Source organism: Epinephelus fuscoguttatus, linkage group LG7, assembly GCF_011397635.1.
Source record: "Epinephelus fuscoguttatus linkage group LG7, E.fuscoguttatus.final_Chr_v1".
Taxonomy (NCBI): Eukaryota; Metazoa; Chordata; class Actinopteri; order Perciformes; family Serranidae; genus Epinephelus; species Epinephelus fuscoguttatus.
The window spans coordinates 3,105,539-3,132,022 of NC_064758.1; the positions used below are offsets into that span (position 1 = coordinate 3,105,539).

General features: G+C 44.5%; 1 protein-coding gene across 3 annotated transcripts in view; it reads right to left on the reverse strand.

The window, feature by feature from the left end:
* LOC125891979 (rho guanine nucleotide exchange factor 10-like protein) overlaps positions 1–26,484 on the reverse strand; it is a 180,996-nt gene that overhangs the window by 41,074 nt on the left and 113,438 nt on the right. For all 3 annotated transcript variants that reach the window (XM_049581634.1, XM_049581633.1, XM_049581635.1), the window contains 8 exons: positions 23,013–23,129; positions 20,324–20,416; positions 14,663–14,833; positions 8,514–8,659; positions 8,032–8,198; positions 7,760–7,875; positions 6,886–7,013; positions 6,660–6,760 (listed from right to left, as the gene is read on the reverse strand). In XM_049581634.1, the coding sequence (XP_049437591.1) occupies positions 6,660–6,760; positions 6,886–7,013; positions 7,760–7,875; positions 8,032–8,198; positions 8,514–8,659; positions 14,663–14,833; positions 20,324–20,416; positions 23,013–23,129 (1,039 nt within the window). The remainder of the gene's footprint in view (positions 1–6,659; positions 6,761–6,885; positions 7,014–7,759; positions 7,876–8,031; positions 8,199–8,513; positions 8,660–14,662; positions 14,834–20,323; positions 20,417–23,012; positions 23,130–26,484) is intronic.

Genomic DNA, 26,484 nt, shown 5'->3' on the forward strand with positions numbered 1-26,484 from the left:
CCCTTGCACCCCTTAGCATCTCTTCCTGTCTACGTATCTGTTCTACAACCAGTTTCTTTTATCTTTGAGATCTGCTTTATTCCATACCGGTTTGCCTGAGCCAAGCCCCAGGCCTCCCTGGCCAAACTGAACATCACCTACAATCTCTGCATGCCTAAGAGCTGCCTCTGCCTCCTGAACTGCTGATCTTGGGTTCCACTTCCTCCCCTTGGTTGGATTTGGAACCACACTCCTAACTACCACGTCCTTACTCCCAGATAACAACAGCTCTGTCCTGACCTTGGTACATTTAAATTCCTCTGTTAAACTAGATACTGGCAGCTGAAGTATCCCTTTTCCATACAATGCAACACTACTTAGACACCTAGGAGCACCCAACCACTTCCTAATATAGGAGCTAACCGACCTTTCAATTCTCTCCACTACGGATATTGGAATTTCATAAATTGACAATGGCCACATTAACCTAGGATATAGCCCAAATTGCAAACGCCACAGCTTCAACTTTCCTGGAAGTTCTGATTTATCTATTCTATCCAGTCTTTCTGCCACATCTTTTCTAAATTTCACCACCTGTTCCTCATCATTCAACTCCACATTGTACCACCTACCTAAGCTCTTTACTGACTTCCCTAATTGTTGGGATTTCCTCATCATCTATGACAAACTTCCTATCACTTAACTTCCCTCTACGTATCGAGATGCTTCTAGATTTACTAGGCTTGATCTTCATTGCTGGCCCACTTGAGGTTCTTATTTACCTTCTCTAGTAGCCTCTTTGTACATGGCATTGTTGTGGTCACCAGTGTCATGTCATCCATGTAAGCCCTAACTGGTGGAAGATGCAACCCATTCTGCCGTCTCTCTCCACCTACCACCTGCCTAGAAGCCCTGATGATTACTTCCATTGCCATAGTAAATGCTAATGGAGAAATTGTACACCCTGCCATGATGCCTATTTCTAGCCTCTGCCAACCTGTTGTGAAACCTGCTGTACTTAGACACAGCCTAATATCCTGAAAATATGCTTTCACTAAGTTAACAACTACCTGTGGCACTCTGAAGTAGTCAAACACACTCCAAATGAGGCTATGTGGTACTGAACCAAATGCATTTGCAAGATCTAAAAAATACTACATACAGGTCCCTTTTCTTAATCTTCGCTGCTGGTACCAGATCATGCTAGTATGCTCTAAACACCCTGAAAAACCTGGTATTCCTGCCTTCTGCACCATGGTATCTATTAAGCTATTCCTTTCTAAGTAGCTAGCTAATCTCTGTGCAACTACATTAAAGAAAATCTTCCCCTCTACATTCAAGAGAGAAATCATCCGGAATGGGCTAAGGTCCACAGACTCCTTCTCCTTAGGAATGAGGACACCCCCTGCCCTACGCCATGCTCTTGGTATAATTTGCTTCTCCCAAACTATTCTTAGCTGTTTCCATAAAAATTTAAGGGTATCAGGCGCACTTTTATAAACCTGGAAGGGGACTCCATTAGGCCCTGGGGCCGAAGAAGCCTTTGCACACCTGACCACCTCCTGAACTTCCTTCCACCTAGGTGGTCTGACATCCATCTCATGCTCTATCCCTTCTAATGGAGGGATATCGGGTGGGAAACCTACTATCCTATTCTTCTCTAAATCTGAATATTTTCTCAAATATTCTTCAACCTCTAGCCTTTCTGCTTTGAGCTGCCCTCCTTTCCTGGTTGAACAATCCTTTAACAAACTTAAAAGGGTCCCTGAAAAAACCTGTCCTTACATGTTCCTTCTTCCTCCTCTTTTTCCTGAGATGCTCTGCCCTTCTAAGAACTGCTAGCCTGCTTCTCAACTCCTCTTGCAACACCTTAATTCCCTCCCTTTCTTCTTCTGTAGCCTTTCTCCACACCTTTCTTAACTGTCTCCTTTCCTTGACTAGCTCCTCTATTTCTCTTTGCCGCCTAGACTTACCTGACTGTACCCCCTCACTCCTCTTTCTCTTATGCAACCCAAACCTCTCTACACCATATGAGTAAATTATATCTCCCATCTTTTCTAACCTTTCTATTGCATTTCCTCTAAGCCTACTTAAGATTACTGACAAATCTCTATTAACTATCTCCCATTCTTTACTGTCATTTGCCCTAGGCCATCTAACTCTAACCTTTTGCTCCATGGTTCTCTCTCTGACTGGCACACTGGCCTCATTGTCACCTGCATCCTCTCTTACTACCCCCTCCTCCTCCTCCTCCTCAGTGGCAGCGTTACTGATATCCTGTGAACTGTGGTTTTCTACCTGCCACTGGACTTCATCCGACTGACTCAACTGACTTCTTAGGAAGTACAGATCAATGCGGCTACTTTGCCCTTTCTTTGCCACACACTTCTTTCCCTGATGAGTTCTGAGGCCTTTTACTGATGTTACTTTCTTCCAGCCACAAGGACAAACCTGAAGCATCTTGTTCTCAACTGTGCTACTTTTATCCTCTACAGACGCGCTCGCCTTGCCCTGAGTGCTGCTAATTCTAGCCCTGGTGGATAGGTCCGTGCCCCTATCCTTCACTGAGTCACAGATCCAATGCATAGTCGTGTCCGTTCCAATGTCTGTTATCGTGTAATCCACCTGTGAGTCATCTTCCACCCCTGCTCTCGCTGACTCTTGAGGTATTTTTCCTATGTTGGCTGTAGGCTAAAGCCTCTCTGTGCACCATATTCACTTGTGCGCGCTTGCGTGAGACCGTGAGACATGGGCACCACTTTCATGTGTTCACGTTTATGTTCACGGTCTTGGATCACTACGGACAAGAAGTACGGAGATATTTTGTGGTTTCAATTATGTGATTTTGGACATTGGAATCTGGGGCGCCGTAAGTCTCCATTAGGTGGAGTTGTGTTGCTACCCCCTCTCCCCTTGGATCTCCACAAGCGTTGTGAGGACTCTAAAACTTCACCTGAGCCTCCACTGGCATATGGTAGATAATGGATGAATTTTCATTTTTGGGTGCACTATCCCTTTAAAGACACCGCGACACCAAGTGGTGGAGTGGTTTCAGTCTCAATGGGACTTCCTGGTTAAATAAAGGTTAAATAAATCAATAAAAATAAATAAAATAAATTTAGTTTGTGGGGTATAGCACCGCACACTCACCTTCATATACCATTTGCTTCAGGAAGGTATGAAAAATTAGCTACTGCCCAAGCCTATATACAAGGGTTGGCGAATCTGTAGAAATAAATGATCATGTTGATTTGCAGTGTCTTTTCTCCTTATCTGCTGAAATACATGGGGCACAGAGGCGGTTTGTCAAGTAGGTGGAGCAGGGCTTTTTACCTGCTTCTCAGACCCCATCTCTGCAGGGTGTGGTTGCTGCCAGCCTCACTGTGTATGTACTGAGTTTTGCCAAACAATAATGCAGTTGGTTATGGAGGGTCTGTAAGTGTATAGACTATATCAACTTACTGTATTTATGAACTGCATCATTTTAACATCAGGATACATCAGTTTCATTTATTTTAATGTGAAATGTAAGAACACACACAAGGCTGCTCTGCTGCTTTGCACTGCCTAGGTATTACTCTGTATCTTTTTTAAACAGATTGTGCTCATTTTTTACACAGTTCTATGTAGTTTTTACCTGTTGGAGGGCCATGACACACACAAACAGGAAAAAATAGACCAGCTGCGCAAAATAGAGTTGAGCAGTGTGGTGCCGAAGCAAGCACAGCTTCCTAATTTAGTCTAGCAGCCTCAGTTGATTATAATGGTTATAATGATTTGGGCATACCGTGGCTGGCATGTCGCGCCACACCCGTGTCCCATGTATTTTGGCTGTAACCCCAGGTTCACACTGGACATGTAGGCACCGCTGCTCGCCTGCGTTAAGCAATGGGGCTGTTCACACTTGATGTGCCTTAGCCCCAAATTCTGCAGCCACCTCGCAATCTGCAGAGATAGTTTCAGTGTCTGGTCCATTTTTTCTGTGAGCTATGAGCGAATCTGGCAAGAAAAAACACTGAATCTATACAAACAATATAAAGGATATATTAGATATAACGTAAATGATCTGATGATAATAAAACATGAACCCCATGCTTCCACATATTTGTCAGTTGTGTCTAAATAGGTTGAGGGAGACAGGCGGACACACACAGATGCACAGAGTCAGAGTTCTACATATAATTAGAAAAGAGCAGAGCAGAAATACATCAATTGCACAACAAGTGGCATATCACGGCACTTCTGCATCCAGTCTGAACATGGCGTTACACTGCATGAACTTCAGTGACACACCACATACTGTTGGAAGTTATTCTCAGTCCATGTTCACTCACTCACTCACTCACACACTCACACACACACACACACACACACACTCACACAAACGTATCAGCGAACACACACACAGTGCATTCACTGCGTACTTGATAGGTGTACATTGTGTGTGCAACCATCACCGTGAACTTGTTACGCATGCAATGCACGTGCAATGCCTGCACACGCCTAGACGTGTGGTTATTAGACGTGCGTGCGTTGACACGTCATGTGATTGCAGGGGTCAAAAGTGTCAGCTTGAAGCAACAGCGCGTCGTGTGACAGGTAGCATGTCATACGAAAATTATTATGAATTTCAATAGAACAAACTTGCCTGATTAACTGAAAACAATTATACTATAATGAAAAAAATAATAGTCTATCGAAAATATAAAAATAATAAAATAATAATAATAAAATAATATCTGAAAAAAGCCCATTTTACTGCGCTGAGACTCAGAGCGAGCAATTGACACTGAAGTGTCCCAAAATGCATGTGACAGATCATCTGTTACAATACTTGCAGCTTTATATCAAAGAAAAAATGTGTCTCATGAAATTGTTATATTTTTAATGTAAACTGTAAATGTATGTCTATTTAACGTTTAGAGTGATTCCAGCAGGTAGTCTGAGTAGACTCTTAGCATTGTGACTGAAAATATTTCCCCATAATTTACATGGAGTATTAGATTTTTAAAAGGTATCAAACTATTTGAATGCATTGCAGAGTAGAGAGTTTCACCCTCCTGGTCACAGGCTGAGGTGGATTAAAATGAGGTGTGTTAATTCAGCACCATGGACAGCTCCACGGATTTATCATTAAACAGCGACCTGCTCCACCTCAACCTGTGATATCCACAGATTTGGGTCATTCAATTTTAATCATTAATTAATAGCGTAATAGGGTACGGGCGGATTAAAACCAGCGGACCTCTGTGTTATACTTTCCCAAACTATAGGCTTTATTGTGTGTAGAACCACTTTCTACAGGCGGCGGATGGCTTCAGTCTTAACTCCCGTGATCAATAATGTGCTGAGAAAATGTCCAAAAAAAGAAATTTATTACAAAAAAAGGTCAACGAAACAGGTTTCAAAATTCAAATTATATTTTGTTCAAACGAAATCTTCAATATGACACCTTATCTTTGGTTACTTTTCTGTCAAACATTTTTTTTTTTTAAAGATGTGCACTCCACAGACAGAAAGGACCGCACGGAGCAAGGTTTTTGAGCACACTCGGCTTTCAGTTATAACTGAAAGGACTGCAAATATAACACAAACACTTAAGATGTCATACTTTAAAACAAACTCTTAACTGGCCGGATCAACAAGATCCTCTCCCGGGGTCTAGGCTTGTGGCCCGTATGCAGTGGAGGTTCCAGCGCTGGAACACTGGCGGCAGCGTGACAGACGCCCGCACACACAAAGCTGGAAAGCGGGAGGTAACTAACCTCCATCCTACCCCTGGAACTTCTCCACCTACGCTGGCTGTCTTCGCCCCCCCCCGACCGTGAATGCAATAAAGGTGGCTTCGTCGGGCACTTTACAGCTACTCCGCTTCCCAGAGCCAAACTGTCACTCGCTCGGACCTCCTTTCTCAGTTCGTGCCCTGCAATCAAGTCCAGCTGTGTATGATCAGTGAACACATTGTCTTTGATTACTTGTCGCCATGGCAACCGGTCCACTCAACCCCAGTTCATTAGCCTACAATATGAATAAATATTGGACGGTGATTAGAAATTCCTCCAACATGGTGCAGGGAAACTATTTTTCGGATCGACCCAGGAGAGAGACAGACTAGGATGCGGACTTAAAAGCAAAGAAAGGCAACCCTACACATATGGATTTATGAGAAATAAGAAGAAAAAAAGATGCGCCCATGTGTAGCCTACACGCGTTGTGCAAGTGCTGGGGTCAAAGATGTCAGTTGTGAAGCACACACACACACACGCCTGCCTGCACGTGTAAACTATGGAGACAGACAGTTTAATAAATCAAAGTAATTTGATGCGTTAGGTGTTAATGATGTGTACATGCACTGTGTGTGTGCGAGATTCACACGCAGGTGTAGTGTATGTGTGGCTTTGTAACGCGCTGTGCACGCGCCCTGAAAAGATGTGTGAGCGCGTCATGAGAGTAGAGCGAACAACGCCTGCGCGTCATGTAGCAGGCGTGCGTGTAACACTCGTGTCTCCATAGTAACCCTATGTAAAATGTAGGCGTGCGCTCACGCGGTTTGATTAGATCTGATGTGTCCTAAGTAGGCGCAAGTGACGCGTTGTAGTGTGGTTGGGTGAAATGTTTGACCCCTCATACACACACACACACACACACACACACACACACACACACAGTGTTGAACTTACCCTGAGCAATCTTGGCAAGGTGAAGACTGTTCACCCAGGAGATCTTACTGAGGGGACTGGGAGTGTTGAAGACGACACTGATGCTTACTGGACGCCCAGACCTGGGAACAAAATGTATAGTGGACATGAAATCACATGAACATTTGAACATACTTAACACATCTAACTAGCTGAGCCTCACTGTCCCTGCTGTGAGCCTGTCCCATGAGAACCTCCTGACACTCACTTGTCAGGTTTGCCTGGTACAGAGAGACGCAGGCGACACTTGTTGGCATTCTGAATCTCCTCCTCCTTCAGGCGGATCAGCCTCTGCAGAGCCAGACACCAGTCCTTAGACACTGTGGTGTTGAGATTCTGACACAAAGACACAACAAGGGAAAGAGGGGGTGAATCAGTTAGACTGGCCTTTACTTCATGAATGGAGAATGGTGATTATGCGCTCCTGTTTTTGTCATGGCCATGGTATAAACCCAGCATACTCATGTTATTCGTACATTAATAACTTTTCTAATGACTCCAGTAAATGGTCAGGTGTAGTTAGTGTAGCTCATATCCATAAATGGTCAAAGAGGAGAGCAACAGCTGTATCTGACTGCTGAGTGTTTACAGCTTGGCTGCACATCAGGACACAGAGGTAGTAAGGAGTCCTACAACTGTTAATATAGTATATTTGCAAATCTGGCTTAATGCCCTGCGTCACGCATCAAATGCCCTGGCTTTTCACTGATTAAATGTGGTAACCCTACAGTGACTTTGACCTTTGCCTCTTGACCACCAAAATCTAATTATGCCTCAAGGCATTCTTGAGATATTACATCCACAAGAATGGGACAGACAGATGGACGGACGGACAGACTGACAGATGGATGGAAAACATAATGCCTCTGGCCACAGCTATCCCTGGCACGGAGGCATAACAACAAATGTATGAACAAAGATGTGCTCTGATTTGTTTTAGACAAAAGCAGCAACAGTAAAATCATGGTTTAGGGTCATTTAAACATTCTGTTAGTTCCACAGAATATGAATGCAGTAATTGTATTCTAATTAGAACGGACACCTTCTGTGTGACATTAACTGAGACCAATAAGCACTGTTACCTGGTAGGTTCCATGTAGTGTGCCCACCAGCTGTGAGACCTTCTCCACCACAGCCAAGTCATGCTCCAGCTCTTCCAGCTCTTGGTACAGTATAGGAGGACCCAGAAACACTTTACCTGAAACACAGGAAGTCATATTCAGCTTCTATATCAGCCTAAACATCTGTAATTACGACCAAATTAGCACCCATGTGACTAAAAAATCAGATCTGAAATCATGTGGTGTAGTGTGGTGTGTGTGTTGGTGGGCTGAGCTGTGGACTGTGGCTCTACCAGAGGTGCCGGAGGTGGAGCTGTGGCGTCTAGCTGTTATGATATTGTCCCTGCTCTGCAGACCCTCCTGTCGCACCTCTACCACCTGTGTCTGCAGAAGGGGGACACACCACTTCACTGTGTACTTTGGACCAACAGGAACCAGGCTGCTGATGTCAGGGGGACCCCTGGTGGACATAGGAGGAATACTGTGTTCAAACCTAGCTGTCTCATTAGTCTAAATCACAGCAGCCCATCCCCTTGACCTTGGGAGCACATATCTGAGCAAGTTCTATTGGCCAAAGTAGGCTGTGAGATATATCACAGTATTGTAATGTCATGCAAAGTGATCCGAACTTCTGTTCATTTTTACATTTATTTTTTAAGCAGCACAATAAAACATTACAACATGGAAGTAATCCCAACCATCACACCTACGGTATCTGAGACAACAGAAGCTTCTGGAACTCAAGCAGCAGCTTCAGGGTCTCAGAGGTACTTACTTCAGGTTAACATTGGCACAGATCAGGGTGTCGTTGAGGAGGAAGACCTTTCGTTGCTTGGACTTGAGAACTTGACCTTTATCACCATAGACAATTTCAGTGAGCAGTTCACACTGAATTAGCTGCCTCTGCTCCGAGGTCAGCAGCTGAAAGCACAAAGCAGTTGACTGATTAAAGCAGATCCCTTTTCTACACTCTGACTGAAGTATAGAAATTGGTAAATGAGTTTCTGTAGAGTCTGCCTTCAAGGAAACCTGGCAGAATTTTTTGCTAAATGACAGTACTGTTCCAACCCAACGACAATTCACACTTCATGATCTACAAATTGACAAAATGACAAATTAACTAGACAAAGGCTAGTTCATGAATGAATCTGTTAGGTTGTTGATTTGTTTGGATGGTTAAAGCTGGGCCCTGACCAGCTGCTGCACTAAAGACAATGCCTTTGTCCATGGGAGGTGCACTCTAACCGCTGTGCTACTGGGCGCCCCCTGTCATAATTGTTTTAGCAATGTGTGGACTAGTCAACTTTTTGAGCCAATTTATCATGTTGGATCGGCGGCTGAATCAGCATGAGAAGAGAAATGGAAGTGAGGAAAGCAAAGAAATATCTAGGGTATGAGATCGAAACAAACTTGTTATATGAGGTAAGATGATTCTTTTTTTAGCACGTAATTATCAATTGTGTGTCCCCATTAAATCAGACCAAATATGCCAGGTTGAAAACATGTGTTTTCAGATGGGATTTGAAAGTGGAAAGGGAGTCAATATTGCAAATGTCATGGGGGAAAGAGTTCTAAAGGCAGGGGGCAGAATGGCTGAAGGATCTAAAAGTCATGGCGGGCAAGGGGGCAGAGGGTGATGTGAGTTGGATTGCAGAAGAGGATATAAGAGTACGGGAAGGTGTGTAGATATGAAGGAGTTCAGACAGGTTGGAAGGGGCTTGATTATGACAGGTCTTAAAGGTGAAAAGCTGAATTATTGAAATTGATGTGATATCAGGAAGCCAGTAAAGCTCCTGGAGAACAGGAGTGATATGATCTATGGAGGGGCTTCTAGTAATGATACAGGTGGCTGAATTCTGGGCCAGTTGGAGTTTGTGAAGACACTTGAGAGGAAGACCAAAGAGGACAGAATTGCAATAATCAGTATGGAATCTGTAATACACTGACGTGTGAGTGACGGGTGAAGACAATTAATATTACATAGATGAAAGTATGCAACCAAGTAACATTATTGATGTGTGCATCAATTTTACCCAGTGGCCACTAACGATATTACATTGACTGAATTACATTACATCCCTTGTGGCCTAAAACGTACTTTCCCCATAGACCACCATTATAAAAGCCACTTCTGTAAAACTGTTGACAGGACACCTCAAACCACAAGCAAGGTCAATTATTACTCTTTCTTTTAAAAAAAAAAAACGTGACATCATCACAATGTTAAGATTGTGAGCCAAGTGGGAACTCGCAGGTAGGACCAGCGGGAGAAACACTACTACGCATATTTAGTGGGCCTCATACCACAGAAGTTAACCCAGGTGCTAGAAACCTGGAGTATGCCCCAGACAAGCAATTCCATTGGAATGACTAGGCGCAATCTTTGTCTGGTATCGAGATATCACTATGCCTCTATGGCATATGCCTCTATGGCATAAGGCCAAAATAGTTCAATTTCTGTGTGTAAAATAAACAAGATCTTTGGCATTATTGGGCCCACAGAGCAGGTGCAGTACAGACTAATGCTGGCTACTTCTGGTTTAGCCCTCTGCTTACTTGAATGGGGATAAAATGATTCCGTTTGTGCAGCTCTTCTAGACTTCCCAATAGTTCACTAGCAAGGACCACACCACAACGATATGCAGTTTAAAGGTTTAATAAGGATGTGATTGTCAGAAAATGGTTATGAATGGGGTGGTGATAAATGGGGGAGTGCAGATTGGCAGGTGAATGAACGGGATGGAGATGACGTCATCGGAGGGTCGGACTGGGTGAGGTGTAGATGTGGGCGGAGAGACTCAGTGTGGGGGTTCCGTCTCGAGTTCTGATGAGCCCGTGCAGTTAGGAAGCCCCCAAAAGAGTCTGATTAAGTGAGGCTTAGTCTGTTGTGCGCTAGACGGAGATCATTGAGGTTATTGTGGATGTAGGTTTGATATGCTTGTGAAGACCAGCGGCCGAGAACCTGAATGACTTGGTCTGAAATACCTGATCTGGCGGCTGAGGAGGCGGCACCAATGTGGAACGAATGGCAAGAGTAATGATCTGATGAAATTCCGGAGAGACGGAGGATGTTATGGAAGTGTTTCTGGAACCAGAAACGGGTGGCCATCCTCCCTGTTTCGGTGAGGAAGAGGGGATCTTGTGGTGAAGCGCGGACGGAATACCGGGTGTGGATGTATCTGGTCAATGGCTCGTGCGGGCTGAGAAAGGAGTTGAGGCGGAAGATGTAGATGGGAAAGGTTACTCCTAACTGATCAGTTTTACTCCTGCGGAGCGTGAATATGAGCGAGTCTGAAGTGTGGGTGGTGATGTCGGATAGACTGGGATGACGGGAAGGATCGAGACAGATGATGTTGGAGCGAATTCAGAGCACCTCAGGAATCCGAAGAAGGCAAGTAGAAACATTGATTCCAGTGTTAAGTCGACTGTGGGAGAGATGTAACCGGAGCGCAGAGTGTGTATACAGCGGCAGAGCAGATCGGAGGTGAGGGGGAGGCGTCTGGCTGTCAGCGCTGGTTCTTGCTTTCGTAAGCCTTTGATTAGCATGGTGATGTGAGCATGCGAGATTGATTGACAAGGGAGGCCGGTGGATAATTTATGGAATAAATTGATACCAGATATGTTTGTATGCTGGAGGCCCGGATTTTTGTTACGGTATGACAGTGTGTGATGAAGTTGCACATGGACATGGCGTCCAGAGAGGGAAACGGTAGATGATAAGTAGCGTGGTAATTCTTGAAAGAATTCCAGCCGGTGAGGTAAGCAGATAGTATGCTTGGTGCTAAACTGTTAAGGATGGCTTCTTGGGAGGTGCGAGTGAGATTTGCCAGATGAGGATTTAGCTGAATATGGTCGCTGAAAACGGTGGGATTGGTGTGGGATGGACATCCGAGTCTGGAGCCAAGCATCTGAATTTCTGGAAAGAGAAGCGGGAGAGTGAGTCAGCAATGGCGTTGTGGTGATCGGGAATGTGACATGCACGGAGGATGAATTGATGCTGAGCAGAGATGAGAGTGAGTCTGCGGGTGAATGGCATGATGGCTGGGGAATGGGAACGGCCTTTATTGATTATATCTACTACTGCTGTGTTGTCAGAGTGGATATTGATGCATTTTTTTGACCATTCGTGCCCCAAGATTAGAGTGGCGATGATCACGGGGTACAGCTCGTACAGAGCAGACGAGGGAGAGCGTGACTCTGTGTCGAGGGACTCGAACTCGGAGGGCCAAGCGGCAGCAAACCACCTCCCCCCGTAATACCCACCGAAACCTACGGAGGGAGCCGCGTCCGTGTAGAGTTAAATGGCCTCGGGATGGGTGATGAAGTCGTCATAGAAGAATGAGATGCCGTTCCAGGATGACAGAAATTGCTGCCACATGCGCATTTCTGTTTTACAAGTGTCGTCCAGAACCACGTGGTCGTGGAGAGAGGGAATGGATGCGGCTCTGGTCAGCAGTTGAGAAAGAAAAGATTTTGCCTGTGGAATTATGCGGATGGCGTAATTGAGGTGCCCAAGGAGAGTGAGCAGCTGGCGTTTGGTGCACCTGTCTGTCAGAAGATAATTAGACAAGAGCAGCGAGATGCGCTGCACTTTATCCAAGGGCAGTGAAGCCTGGAATGACATTGAGTCCAGAGTGATGCCCAGAAACTCAATGGATGTGCCAGGTCCTGAAGTTTTTTCTTCGGACAGAGGGACACCGAGGTCAGAAAATGCAGACGTAAGTGTAGTGAGACCGTGGCGAGGAGGTGAGGACGGGGGAGTCACGACAAGAAAATCGTCAAGGAGATGAAGGACGTAGGGGAGCCTGTAATTGTTGGAGAGGATCCAGCATAGAGCCTCGGATAAGGAGTCAAAGATTTTGGGACTGCTCTTGCAGCCGAAAGTGAGACGCACGGAGAAGTAGTAAGCCCCCTTCCAGCAGACACCGAAATAGTGCATGCAGACGCCGGGTGAGAAGGGGCGCCACATAAGTCGCAGGAGAGGGAGGAACGAGCTGCGAAAATGCGGCAGTATATTTCTGAATCGAGGGCCCCCCAGTATGTCCCCTGGTTTAGCTGCTGCAACCGGCCGGCTGCTTGTGCGGCAAAGTGGACATGGTAGGTGTAAAATCCCGTCCCCCCGAAACGCAAAGCCATGTCCAACACGATGGACAGATAGAAGTCCAGCTCTGATCGACGGTGAGGAAAAGCAGAGCAGATGACATCGCGAAAAAGGGAGAAAGCGAGAGCAAACTCGACAGGAGTCAAGTCTTTGGACCTGGTTGGCATTGACTGCTTTAATAGAACTGGACCGAGGACAGTCTGCAGTTCCCTGGGTTGACTACTGTCAAAAAAAGATGGCTGAATGAGCTGGGCTAGGTCTACATAATTACCGGACAGTATTTGCTGGCACAGTGAGTGCGAGACGGGTGAGGGGCGGTGAATGGCAGAGGCCGGCGGAGCTGGTGGTGTGGCTGTGGCCAGAGTGTAGAGGGCAGCAGAGGAAAAAACATTAGGGTGTTGGGGAAGGGAGAGGGTAGGGAGGGGGTAGGGGAGGGGTAAGGAGAGACACGTCGGAAAGAGAGTGGAAGGCAGTGAAACACCCACCGGAGGAGCCTGTTGTGCTGCGGAACGGGGCTCCTGGGCTGCGATGCCAGCCGGAACAGGATAGTTGGAAGGAAGGGTAGAGGAAAGGGATGTGGGGATGGAGGATGTGTGTGCACGGGTTGAGAGTGGAGGCCTGCGAGACAGGGAGGAGAAGAAGGCAGATATGGCGTGTGACATATCTGCGTCTGAGGGAGCAGGCACAGGGGGTGATACGACCTGACCCCCGGCTGGGGGAATGAATGAGGGAGGCTGCTCCGGCTGGAGTGGTGGAGGCGCCGTGACGTCACCGACGGTGACGCTGGCGGGAGTAGGCCTCGGAGGGCGACCCGGAAGTGCGGCCGGCTTGGGAGAAGGAGCTGTGGCCTTGGGAGCCCGGACAGCGGCTGAATAGAGCTGGAACAGCCTGGATTTGTTGTCGCTGCGGTGGAAGGGGATGTTTTTTGCCCTCAGGAACCGCTGGAGCCAAGCGATGGTCCAATCCCTGATGTCGGGCTCTTGCTGTGGACGTGGAGATGGTGGAGATGGCCGAGTTGAGCGTGACGGAGCCCCGCGGGAGCGGCGAGGTCGACTAGACGCTGCACCGCTTCGGGAAGGAGGAGGAGAAGACCGCCGCTGGCTCCCACGGTTGTGGACGGGGCGTCGATTTCCCACCCGCGAGGACGGAGGAGAGGAGGCCTGAGATCCACTAGGAGTTGGGGCGATCTCGTTGATGGAGCCCGACGGAGAACCACGGCGAGACGGAAGGATGTGGACCACAGAGCGTGGCCGGCTCCCCTGGGAGTTTCGGCTACCGACAGACTGCTGAGACAGGGTCAGAGGATCACCTGGCTCGAACAGAGAGGCGTACAAGTCGTCGGAGTCTGATTCGGACAGGTTGACTTGCAACACGTGATCCATCGGTGAGTACGCACAAAAAACACACTTGCTGAGATAACCTATGTAGGGTCGCCAATGTTCGAGAGATCTGAGAGGCCTGTGGTAGAGCTGTGCTGGTATATATATGTTAGTCAGGTGATTAGAGGAGTGGTTGAGGCGTGGTCCTGCTCCTGAACCTAAGTTAAACAATTAACTCCATTTAATAGAGTAATTCTGCTGGGTTGTGGCACTTAAAAAAATGTATCCACTGATTTACAGATATCTGTTTCACAATGTAATTCTATGGGAAAAGCTTTTTGGACCCCATAGCATCACGTGACAGATGTAAATCCACAGTTTGGCCACTATGTCAAATTGGCCTAAAAGTCAGGTGCTGCTCCCAAAAAGAAAAAAACACCTACACCAACCCATGGGGTTTCCTGAATAGCCCAAGTTTGTGTATTCTAATGCATCATGTGTCACCTTGTTGAAGCTGCGGCCCCCCACACTGTGTGCTAACTGCTGGATCTCAGCCTCCTGATCTGCCAGACGCTTCTGCTCATTGAGTTTCTCGGCCAGGGTCTCCAGCTCAGTGAGAGCCAGCTGCAGGGGCAGCCGGTCAGTGTGGGCCTTTGGAGTATTCTTCAACATGTCCTGATACACACAACAACAATGCAACACAGGGTATTAACTCACCTTAAGGTGAAGGGTAACATGATAATGTAAAGAGGGTGCACCACACGCTGCCCCTCTCAGAAAGATTTACATTTCCTGTCTGAAAACACTGGCAAGAATGTCAACCTTTTCAAACCTGTTGGGTCTGTGTCTGTGTTCTGTGTTTTTGTTTTGTCTGTCAGCTGGTTGAGGCGGGATCTTCTGTCATTCACGGCACCTGCTTCCACTACCCACCTGCTGTTCATCAACTTGATTGCCACTACTCACCTCCTCCAGTATTTAAACCCGGTTTGCTCATCCAGTCCTCGCCAGTTCGTCAGTTACTTTCAGTGGTAAACTACGTCCCGGCCTCTAGTTGACTATCTATTTTTGCTGCATGTATATTTTGAATCTCTTCGTTTGGACTATTTACCTCTGTTTTCTCCCAGTACCATCCTGTTGCCTGCCTCCCCACCTCGGCCAGCTCCATTCCCACATTCCTGGCTCCAGCTCTGGACTCCTGCTTTTTGTTTCCCTGTTTTTTGGACTCAGCTTGGTGAAAATACACTCACTCTCCTTTTTTAACACAAGTCTGCATTGTGGATCCAGTTCTTTACTAAAACCTAACAAAACCAGGGATTCAGTCAGAACAGCTTCATTGATTTACTGTCAAACTAACATGTAAGTGAGCAATCACTAGTTTGTTTCCCCATGTTTTGTGTCCAGGTGACTATTGGGAACAACAATTTTTGAAATTGGTCCAATATTAAGAGAGAAAACAAAACAGGCTGCAATGTAATCCCCACAGGCAAGTGTGCATCCACTAAAAGTCCTTTTTGTCACTGACAGGTTCAGATTGTTATTACAAGTGTCTGACAACATCATGGAAAGGATCTACAAAGGAATTAAATCTTTTCCTGACCTTTCGCTGAAATGGTCTGTTTGTTAGTATGTGTGACCAAGTCTCACTCTTAAAACTTGGAAGAGGTGACTCAACAACAGTGGAAAGGTTCGTGAGAATTGGAGAGAGGAGATGCCGGGGAGAGTGTATTGGGTTGGAGCGTTATCTTAAAGATTTTCAATGTCATGGTTGAATATTCAGCTGATTTTGATTTTATTAAGAATGAGACTTGAGTGACACTAATAAACAGACCAGATTAGCAAAAGGTAAAGAAAAACATTTAATTTCTCTGTAGGGATCCTTTCCATAATGTTGAGACACATTTAAAGACACGCCAAGCACCATTGGGCGTCACTTCTGTTTACGCTCAACAACGTTATCAAACACAACAGAGCTTTATCTGCTCTGCTTTATCCCATTATCTGCTCACCCTCATGCTGATGGAGGATCAGGTGAAGTTTTAGAGTCCTCACAACACTTGCGGAGACCCAAGGGGAGAGGAGGTAGCAACAAAACTCCACCTAATGGAGGCTTATGGTGCCCCAGATTCAAACTTCCAAAAACACATAACTGACCTATGGCTAAACCACGCCCCCCTCCACTCACTCACAAACTATCAACATTCAGTGACCGGGCGCTATGGCAGGTGTCACAGTACATGGCATTTTGCAGGAGGGAATTGATTATTATTATTATTCATTCATTCATTCATCTTCTAACCGCTTCATCCTCTTGAGGGTCGCGGGCGGGCTGGAGCCTATCCCAGCTGACATCGGGCGAGAGGCAGGGTACACCCTGGACAGGTCGCCAGACTATCGCAGGGCTGACACATAGAGACAGACAACCATTCACACTCACATTCACACCTACGGACAATTTAGAGTTATCAATTAACCTAGTCCCCAATCTGCATGTCTTTGGACTGTGGGAGGAAGCCGGAGTGCCCGGAGAGAACCCACGCTGACACGGGGAGAACATGCAAACTCCGCACAGAAGGGCTCCCACACCCAGGATCGAACCGGCAACCCTCTTGCTGTGAGGCGAGAGTGCTAACCACCACACCACCGTGCCGCCCTATTATTATTATTATTATTTTCTAATATACTTTATTAATCCCCGAGGGGAAATTCAATTTTTCACTCTGTTTGTCAATTACACACAGGTCCGGCTACCAGTCCACGCTCCATATTTTGGTCCGGACAGGGACTCATACAGGCGACCGTCCGGTTCCCAAGCTACCGCCTGAGCTACTGCCGCCCCATGGCCTAATGACATAATGATCAGATGTCATTGAGAAGTAACCAGAATGGCCTAAACTATGCACTGGAGGGATATATTAATCATTTTATTGTTGAGAAGGTCGATGAAAAGCTTAAATTACAAGCCAAAATTTACAGGTCACAGTGTACGCTTGTGAACCGCATCTCGTTGCCGTCACCATCAAAGACAACAAGTTAAAGTGCCACTGAAGTTAAGGTTTTTGGCTCAGAATATTAGAAAAGGATAAAGGCCTTTTTACTATCTTTACCAAGAGTGTCTCTCCGTTAGTTTGGTGCTACAGTATTTACATTAAATCATTCAGCATAATGTTTGCCAACCTTTGTTATCTCTGCGATTACAGATAAGTTAATGAAGCTAAGCTCCACAAGTTAACGTTACTTTAACTAGAGCCCTTTGGACAACAGCTAACAATGATGTACGATCACCAAAGTACAAAACTAGAACAAAATAGGCTAATGAACTCCCAGCAAACAAGGTGACATGATGAACAACGCAGCTAGGCGCTAACGTTAGGCTAACTTCAGCTAACATTAGCTGGAGATGTTAAAGATAACTTGCAAAGTGACAATATGTTGCCTCAAACACGATGTTGACATACCTTAAAACAGACGATGTAGACATAATTGTTAATCTTATTCACGTTGAGTTGATGTTGTGGTCTACTGCACAACTTTATCCAAAGGAGACACTTTTCTCAGTTGAGATGAGGTTTAGGAAAGGGTAAAAAATACACCCTGTCGCCCAGCCTCTCAGGATACCTTGTGTCGGAGTTGCATGTACCCCAGGAACACCGCTACCATTTTTAAACTTCAAATCTCAAAAAAAGCTCATAAAACCAAATAAAACTGACTTTCTGTAATGCATTTCAGTGAACGTCCAGGCAGAGAATGTCTGAGTGTATGGGAATGGCCATACGCACTGTGATTGGCTCATTGCATTTGAGGGTGGGGCTTAGCCATAGGTCAGTTGAAACCATAAAATATGTGTCCTGAAGCCCCGACATAAAAAGTTCTTTGAAAAAACGTCATTTGAACACTGTTTTTAGCCTCATTGTAGCCTGTAGCTCTAACTGCCTCTCTGGGCACAGCGTTCACATGTGCAGGCTTGCACGAGACCGTGAGACATGGGCACTGTGTTCATGTGTGTGTGTGTGTGTGTGCTTGCTTTCGCTGGCCTTGCACTGGCTGGTTGGTGCAGCCTGGACCACAATGTTTTTGTTGCCATCTGAGGAGCCTGGGCTGCCTACAGAGACCGGACTTTTTCACAGCATATTCAGAGGACATGTAGCTAGCAGATCATGAGGAGATGTTTGCTGTATGTGACAAAAACTTTTCAAGCTTAGGAAACTTAGAGAGCTTTTAAAATAACAATCTGAGGCTGTCAGTGACAAAAAGAAGTGACAGTGCACAACTGCCTATAAGGATCACATTGCAGTCTGTTTTACAACTGCAGCTGCATCGGTCAATACTGGACCAATTTTAAAAGTTGCTGTCCCCATTAGTCACTTGGAGTCAAAAAAACATGACAAAATAGGATGCAGATTGAAAAATACTGAAGTTTCCTTTTAATGTGTAGCTGGTTTAATGGAGGATCTGTAGAATGTGGAAACACAATTAATTGAAAGGGGACACCTTCAGTTATTGAGATAAAAGCTTGGTGTCCCCAGGTGGCACAGTGCAAGCCAGCTCTTTCTGAACGGTGGTATTCCTACTCTTGGAGCTCTATTAAGACAACTGATGTATAAATTCATGTCTCGCCTGGACAAGTCCAAGAATGCTATTATAGAGGCTATAACTAGCCCTGAGCAAAGCTGCTTTCAAAATACATCTGGACTTCATAAACATAGCCTCTATAGGAGCTTTTAAAATTGTTTGATTGTATTATTGTTTTTATTGTATGGGGGTTTTTTTTGTCTTGTTTTGTGGCTCTATGGACCTGATCTGTGTCTGAAATGAAGTAAATATATATACATGTGTATATAAAGGTGTCCACCAGGGTTCCATCTTGGGGCCTATTCTATTTTCTGTTTTTATAAATGATTTGGGTAAAGATATTCAAGCAAAAATAAATTTATATACGGATGACACTGTCATTTAGATGCATGCTCTCTTCATAGTACAGGTAGTGCCAGAGCTTTGGACGACATTTCAGTCATTACAAACTGCTCTGCTGAGTTTGAAACTGACTGTAAATGCTCGGAAAACGAAGTTCATGGTTTTCTGAAAAGCTCGCTCACAGCTGCTTGATGATTTTAACATTTTCACTTCTGACAGTAAATCCCTTGAAAAGGTGCCCGCATACAAGTATCTGGGTAATGAACAGATGACAAGCTTTTATTTAATGTACATATTGCCACGCTAGTTAGGAAGCTTAAAGTGAAGATTGGCTTTTATTTTAGAAATAAATTTTGTCTTACTTGTGCTAAGAAAAAAAATAGCAGATGCTGCTTTTCTGTCTGACTGATTACGATGACATTTTGTACATGCATCCATTCTATGTAGCCTTGATTCAGTGTATTTTATAACAAGTGCAACGTCCCTTACTCGTCACTGCATTCTTTATGATTTGGTGGGTTGGACTTCATTGACCACTTGCAGATAATAGCTCTGGTACATTTTTTTTTATCTAAAAAGCAATATTGATCAAACTTCCAGCCTACCTATGCACCCTTCTGTGTGACAGCTCTGGTAATTACCAGCTACGCTCCTCTAGGTGGTTGCCTTTGAATGTAACCCCAGGTTTTAACAGATCCGGGGAAAACTGCATTTTCCTACTCTGCACCACAGACATGGAACAATCTTCAAAAGCATCTAAAATTAGATACACTTACATCCACTGATTAATTTAAGGGCATCATAAAGAATGTGGCGACAGAGAGATGCACTTGTTTTTACTTGGGATGCCACTATGTTTGAATAGTTGTTGTTTTATTGTGGATATTTGTTGTTATATATTGTACTTGTTACATTTTAATGTTTTTGTTTGGCTGCTACCTCAGCCAGGTCTCTCCTGTGAAAGAGATTTTCAATCTCAATGGGACTTCCTGCTTAAATAAAGGTAAAATAAAATAAATTAATTAAACTGTGGATATATGTTATTTACAGATTTAAGACAATCACATCTTAAAGGTCCAGATGAAAAATGCGCAGGTGTCCAGATGATGTTTTGTGTGTGTGTTTGTTTCATTTAAAACTGTTGCTTAAAACCATGGTTCAATATGTAATTCATGAGGATGAACATACAACTGCAGATGATGGAACAACACAGAGACATGCTGATGTGTGACAGCAGGTGACTCAATCACTCACCTGCAGCAGTAGAATGAACTGAGGAAAGCGTTGGATAGGTTTGACCATCAGGCCATACAGAGTGATTCTGTCTGGACTGGATGCCTGCTTCTTCTAAAAGTCACATGGAAAGGAGATTTTGTTAGTGCTTTGAAGATGTAACATTAAAACAGTCTCATGCACAGCCAAATAGCATACCTTGCACAATCAGGTACGCTACCCGTAGGCGGAAGTATTTTTATAGTGTAATGTCTTAGTGAAAAGTCACGTGTTTGGGAAGTACTGAGCATCCAACTGGATAAATGAGACTTTGATTATACTGCACAAGTTGTTTGAGAGTTTGTAAATCAATGTTTTGATATGGATTTCATGTTGTTAAGCATGGTCCCCATTAGGGTGGGCCATTTCATCTCATTCACAATAATACTGGTATAGTTTTTAATATCATATGAAAAATTCACAGTGTGATGTTCGCGATATCTGAACTTGTTGACATATTGACGACATACTGTTCCACACATCAACAACAAGCATGGCTGAAAGCAAAAAAAAAAATTAGCGACTCCACAGAGTTTTCAAAAAATAGGAGCAGCATTAGTAATGTGGAAAAAACTGTGGAATCCTGAATGTTTTATAAACAGCTGCAGACTTCTCAGACTCTTTTAGTGAGTTACTGCGAGTTATCCCGCCTGCAGATGGTACTCTTTCAGCGAATCTGCTGACAGCAGAACAACATCTCTCCCTCTCCTCTCTCGCTATGCGTTGGTGTTGTCAAGTGATTTTGTCATAAACCTTCGGTAATGTAAACCTGCCATTTCTCCTCTAATCATCACGCTGTAACCTGTGACAGGTTGTTATGCTACCGTAAGTATTTCAGATTCTCATATGTAGTTTTTTGTCAAGCCACAAGCGTCACATAGAATTACATTACCAAAGGTTTATGACAGAATCACTTAACGACACTGACTCCCGTGTGGGCATGGCGAGAGAGGAGAGGGAGAGATGCTGTGCTGCTGCCAGAGGAGCCGCTGAAGGAGTTTCCCCTTAGTGGTAAGACGCTAAAAGAGTCTGAGAAGTCCAGGGCTGTTCATAAAACATTCAGGATGCCACAGTTTATTCCACACTACTGAAGCTTGTATGCTTCTTTACACCAGTCAAGTTTCTCTTCCACTTTATATCCATGTCTGTGAAAACATGGATGCTTCACACACATCTCCCCTCGGCAGCACAGAAAATCATACAATCAGCACAGTTTCAAGGTGGACACCCAAGATTAGTGTCACCAATTTACTATCTGACTAAAATCTCCCCTTCTGTCCTAAGATATGACACTAAGTAATGTACTGAAAAGTGTTATGATGTCACAGTGAAGCTGTTTTGTCATAATTAGAATTGAATTCTTGAGTTATGGCCAAAAACAGAATTTGTGAGGTCACAGTGTCCTTGACCTTTGACCACAAAGTTCTAATCTGTTTATTCTTCAGTCCAAGTGGACGTTTGTGTCAAATTTGAAGAAATTCCTTCAAGGTATTCTTGAGATATCAAGTTCACAAGAATGAAATAAATAAGGTCTTTTGACCTATGACCACCAAAATCTATTTAGCTCTTCATTGAGTCCAAGTGGACATTTGTGCCAAATTTGAAAAAAAAACCAAAAAAAAAAAACCTTGAGATGTTCTTGGGATATTTTGTTCACCAGAATGGAATGTACGGACTAACGGACATACAGACAAATTGAAAACATAATGTCTCCGGCGACAAAAAACTAGCTCTCCAACAGGGCAAAACACCATGACACACAACAATATGTAACACTTAAAGAATTTTTAACACATTTACAAAATTACACCACTGAACAGCATGCAGGGGACCGCTCGCTAGCTGGCCAGTTAGCATAACAGTCTGTTAACAGCTGTCACTTCCATAATGTCACGTTTGAGATCAGAAAAGAGAGATGGAGGAAGAAAGACACCAAGAGACCGGAGAGGCACTAGATGAACTTCTTCTCAAGAGAGGGGCTGTGTCTGCTGTTTGGAAGGTTTGTTGGTTTTAAAAAATCCAACTTGTATGCACTATAAGAAAAAAAGAACAACCTCCCGGCATACAGGTAACTTTAGCCTGCTGCTGCGCCTCTCCAGACTCCATGATTTTCTGTCAAAGTCGGAGATGACCAAGAAACAACAGAACTGGAAAATCGTCCAACTTCTCTGAATGTTGTAAAATGTTACCTTCCCTGCAGGGTATGCTAGTGGAATGAAAAGGTCAAAATAGCCTTTTGCAGGTGAGGACACTCAAACTCAAAACTGTTGTTTTTGTGTTTAATAGTTACTCAACTGACTGGGGAAATAAATTATTGTTATTTATTACATTTAAATAAATTGTTTAAATGTGAACTTGTGGCCAGTGGTAAATCCCCAACAAAAATTTGGTGGGGGGGGTAATTTAATTTGATAGAATGCAGTCTCTTTTTAAAAAAGAATTTGGAAACATAAAAAAAAACAGTTGTCAGGGCATAAAACCAATGCTCTGTTGATCCTTACAAATCAACACCTAATAGTCCAACAATGGAATAGCTGTCAGCACTGGAAAAAAAATCAAATATTAAAACAGACAGAATCTCAAAAAATACCACAACACAAATTTTTGGTCGTAGTACCCAGCACTACACTGGACTATGACTTAAACTAATTAAAAGACAAAATGTAAGCACCTTCAGAAAGTCCAGGAAAGCAGGTTTAGACATGCAGGCTTTCTTGATCAATGCCATGGCGTTGGTGAAGTTGTTGATGTAGTCACTGTACACGTTCAGCACCATGGACTTTGAAAACTGTGAAGGAAAGAGTGTGACATCATCGTACATGGCCACCAGTGATACAGTCCACTGTTTCTTCCCACACACACCAATTTAACACTGCCTCTGCAGAAACTTACTGCAGGCTTTTGATTTATTTTTTAAAGATTTCACCTAAACGTAACAAGGAAACTGTTTTTCACCTCTTGAGCAACTGACCAACCAGAGGCTCAGTATGGATAAATACTCGGAGATGCCTTCTACTCTCACGCGCCTCTCTTTTGTGGGGTCCCCCAGGGGTCTATCCTGGGTCCCCTTCTATTTACTATATACATGTTACCCCTGGGGCTAATCATGTGTGAAAACAGTATAGATTTTCATTGCTACGCAGATGACACACAGCTGTATATCCCGTTAAAGCCCGGCACCACTGATGTTTTATGTCCCGCTTCACTGAAGTCATGAATTGGATGCTCAAAAATTTTCTGCAGCTGACTGACTCCAAAACAGAAATAAATATAATTGCCCCTTTTGTTCCCAGCACTACTACCATTAACAATATCTCTTGTCCTTAGAGTGCCTTATCTGATTACATGAAAAAAGAGGCCCATAACCTGGGAGTCATCTTTGAGTCAGTGCTGTCTTTGGATACCCAGGGGACTTAAGTGGTGCAGTCCTGCTCTGCCCAACTGAGACATTTAACAAAGATCAGGTCATTTCTTTGCTCTGCAGATTTAGAAAAGGTGATTCATGCTTTTATCTCCTCCAGACTTGATTACTGCAAGGTCTTTTAGTCCGACATCAACGAGCAAAACATCTGAAGACTCCAACTCATACAATACACTGACACTGACAGACATTTAACTGGTACTAAGAGAAGCAACCACGTCAAACTTGTCCTCTCTGCCCTTAACTGGTAACCTGTGAATTTTAAAATTGATTTAAATTTACTGCCTGTTTTTTAAGGCCCTAAATTGTCAGGCCCCCGCCTACATCTGTCATCTGTTAATTCCTTTTGTGTCTGATCACTGCTTGAGATCCTCCAACGAGGCTCCACTGATGGTTCCAAAATCTCGACTTGTCTCTAAAGGTGACTGAGTTTTGCTGTCCAGGCCCCTCAACTGTGGAACTCCCTGCCTGAGATCAAATTCAGTGACCTCTTTCCAATCTCTTTTTAAAACTCATCTTTATCATTTGGTCTTTTCTTAACTGATGGTATTTGTTACTACTTTTTATACTTTTTGGCAACAATTAAATCGTAGGCAACTGGACTTTGATTTTGTCTAGAAGACGTTTCGCCTCTTATCCAAGCGGCTTCATCAGTTCTCAACGCATCGGTCTGACTAGTGCTCACTAGTCTGACAAACAGTGGAGTAAGACTCAGGTTTTTAACCTCTGTGGAGGTGTACACCCACCACCCTCATAAGACAATACTTCGTTAGTGGAGTTTCACTGGACCATTGTTTGGGTCAGGTGAGTCACACTAGTGAACGACAGTCGTTAGGAGTGAGTGGGGCCACTGGTGAGCAACAGTCGTTAGGCATAATGTGTGGTTACCAGTGAACGACTGTCGTTGTGTTTCTTTGAGCCGCTTGAGGTTAGTTTCGGGCAGTCTTTGTTGTTCAATCTCTTAGGTACAGCAGCAAGGGCCGCATTGTAAATGGGGGATAGGTGGTGTCTCAGGCCACCTCCCCTATTTAGAGACGGCTTCTCTATTTTAACGTAGATGGATTCTTTCACCCCTCTTTCGAACCATCTGTCCTCTCTGTCCAAGATTTTCACATTGCTGTCCTCAAAGGAGTGAGCCTTCTCCTTTAGATGTAAATAAACAGCAGAAACTGGACCTGAGGAGTTTGCCCTTCTGTGTTGAGCACTGACTCAAAGATGACTGTGTTTAGCTCCTCTGGTGGGTAACACACCACACCACATACAAAACTCGCACGAATTTGCAGGCAAAATCCAGGGTCTAAGGCTAGAACCGGATGAAACCATGGTATCATATGATGTAACATCCCTATTCACTTGCATCCCAACCGGGGAAGCAGTGGAAACGGTGAGGCATCATCTTACACAGGACAGAACGTTACCGGACAGAACAAATCTCAATACAGAACAAATTTGCCAGTTACTGGAATTGTGCCTTAACACAACATACTTCCAGTTTATCGGTACTTTTTACAGACAGAAGCATGGCTGTGCTATGGGGTCACCAGTATCCCCCATTGTGGCAAACCTGTATATGGAAAGGGTAGAGCAAAAGGCACTGAACTCTTACAAGGGTACATCACCAAGCCACTGGTTCAGATATGTGGATGACACATGGGTGAAGATCAAATCCCAAGAACTAGAGGCTTTTACTGAGTACATCAACTCAGTGGACAAGAACATCAAGTTCACTAGAGAAGATGTTAATGATAACCACCTACCTTTCTTAGACTGTGATGTACACTTGGATGAGAACAGGAGCCTCCACATTGGGGTATATAGGAAACCCACACACACAGACCAATATCTTCTTTTCGACTCACACCACCCTCTGGAGCACAAACTGGGAGTTATCAGAACCTTACAGCACAGGGCTGATAATGTACCAACCACCACTCAGGCAAAGGTACGGGATCACAAACATTTGAGGAGAGCGTTGGAAACTTGTGGCTACCCTAGTTGGACGTTTAACAGAACAAAACGATCCAACAAGAACAATAACTCAGAGAGGGCTGAGGAAGGAAACAAGCGCAGGAACATTGTCATACCCTATGTGTCCGGGGTGTCTGAGAAACTCAGGAGAATTTTCAACCAACATCAAATTCCTATGTGTTTCAAACCAAGTAACACACTCAGGCAAAAACTGGTACACCCCAAAGACAGGGTACCACACACTCAAAAAGCAACTTGGAATATGCTGTCCAATGCAGTGAAGAATGCAAGGACTCATACATTGAGTGAAACCAAACAACTATTAAACAAGCGCATGGCTCAACACAGAAGGGCAAACTCCTCAGGTCCAGTTTCTGCTGTTTATTTACATCTAAAGGAGAAGGCTCACTCCTTTGAGGACAGCAATGTGAAAATCTTGGACAGAGAGGACAGATGGTTCGAAAGAGGGGTGAAAGAATCCATCTACGTTAAAATAGAAGCCGTCTCTAAATAGGGAGGTGGCCTGAGACACCACCTATCCCCATTTACAATGCGGCCCTTGCTGCTGTACCTAAGAGATTGAACAACAAAGACTGCCCGAAACTAACCTCAAGCGGCTCAAAGAAACACAACGACAGTCGTTCACTGGTAACCACACATTATGCCTAACGACTGTTGCTCACCAGTGGCCCCACTCACTCCTAACGACTGTCGTTCACTAGTGTGACTCACCTGACCCAAACAATGGTCCAGT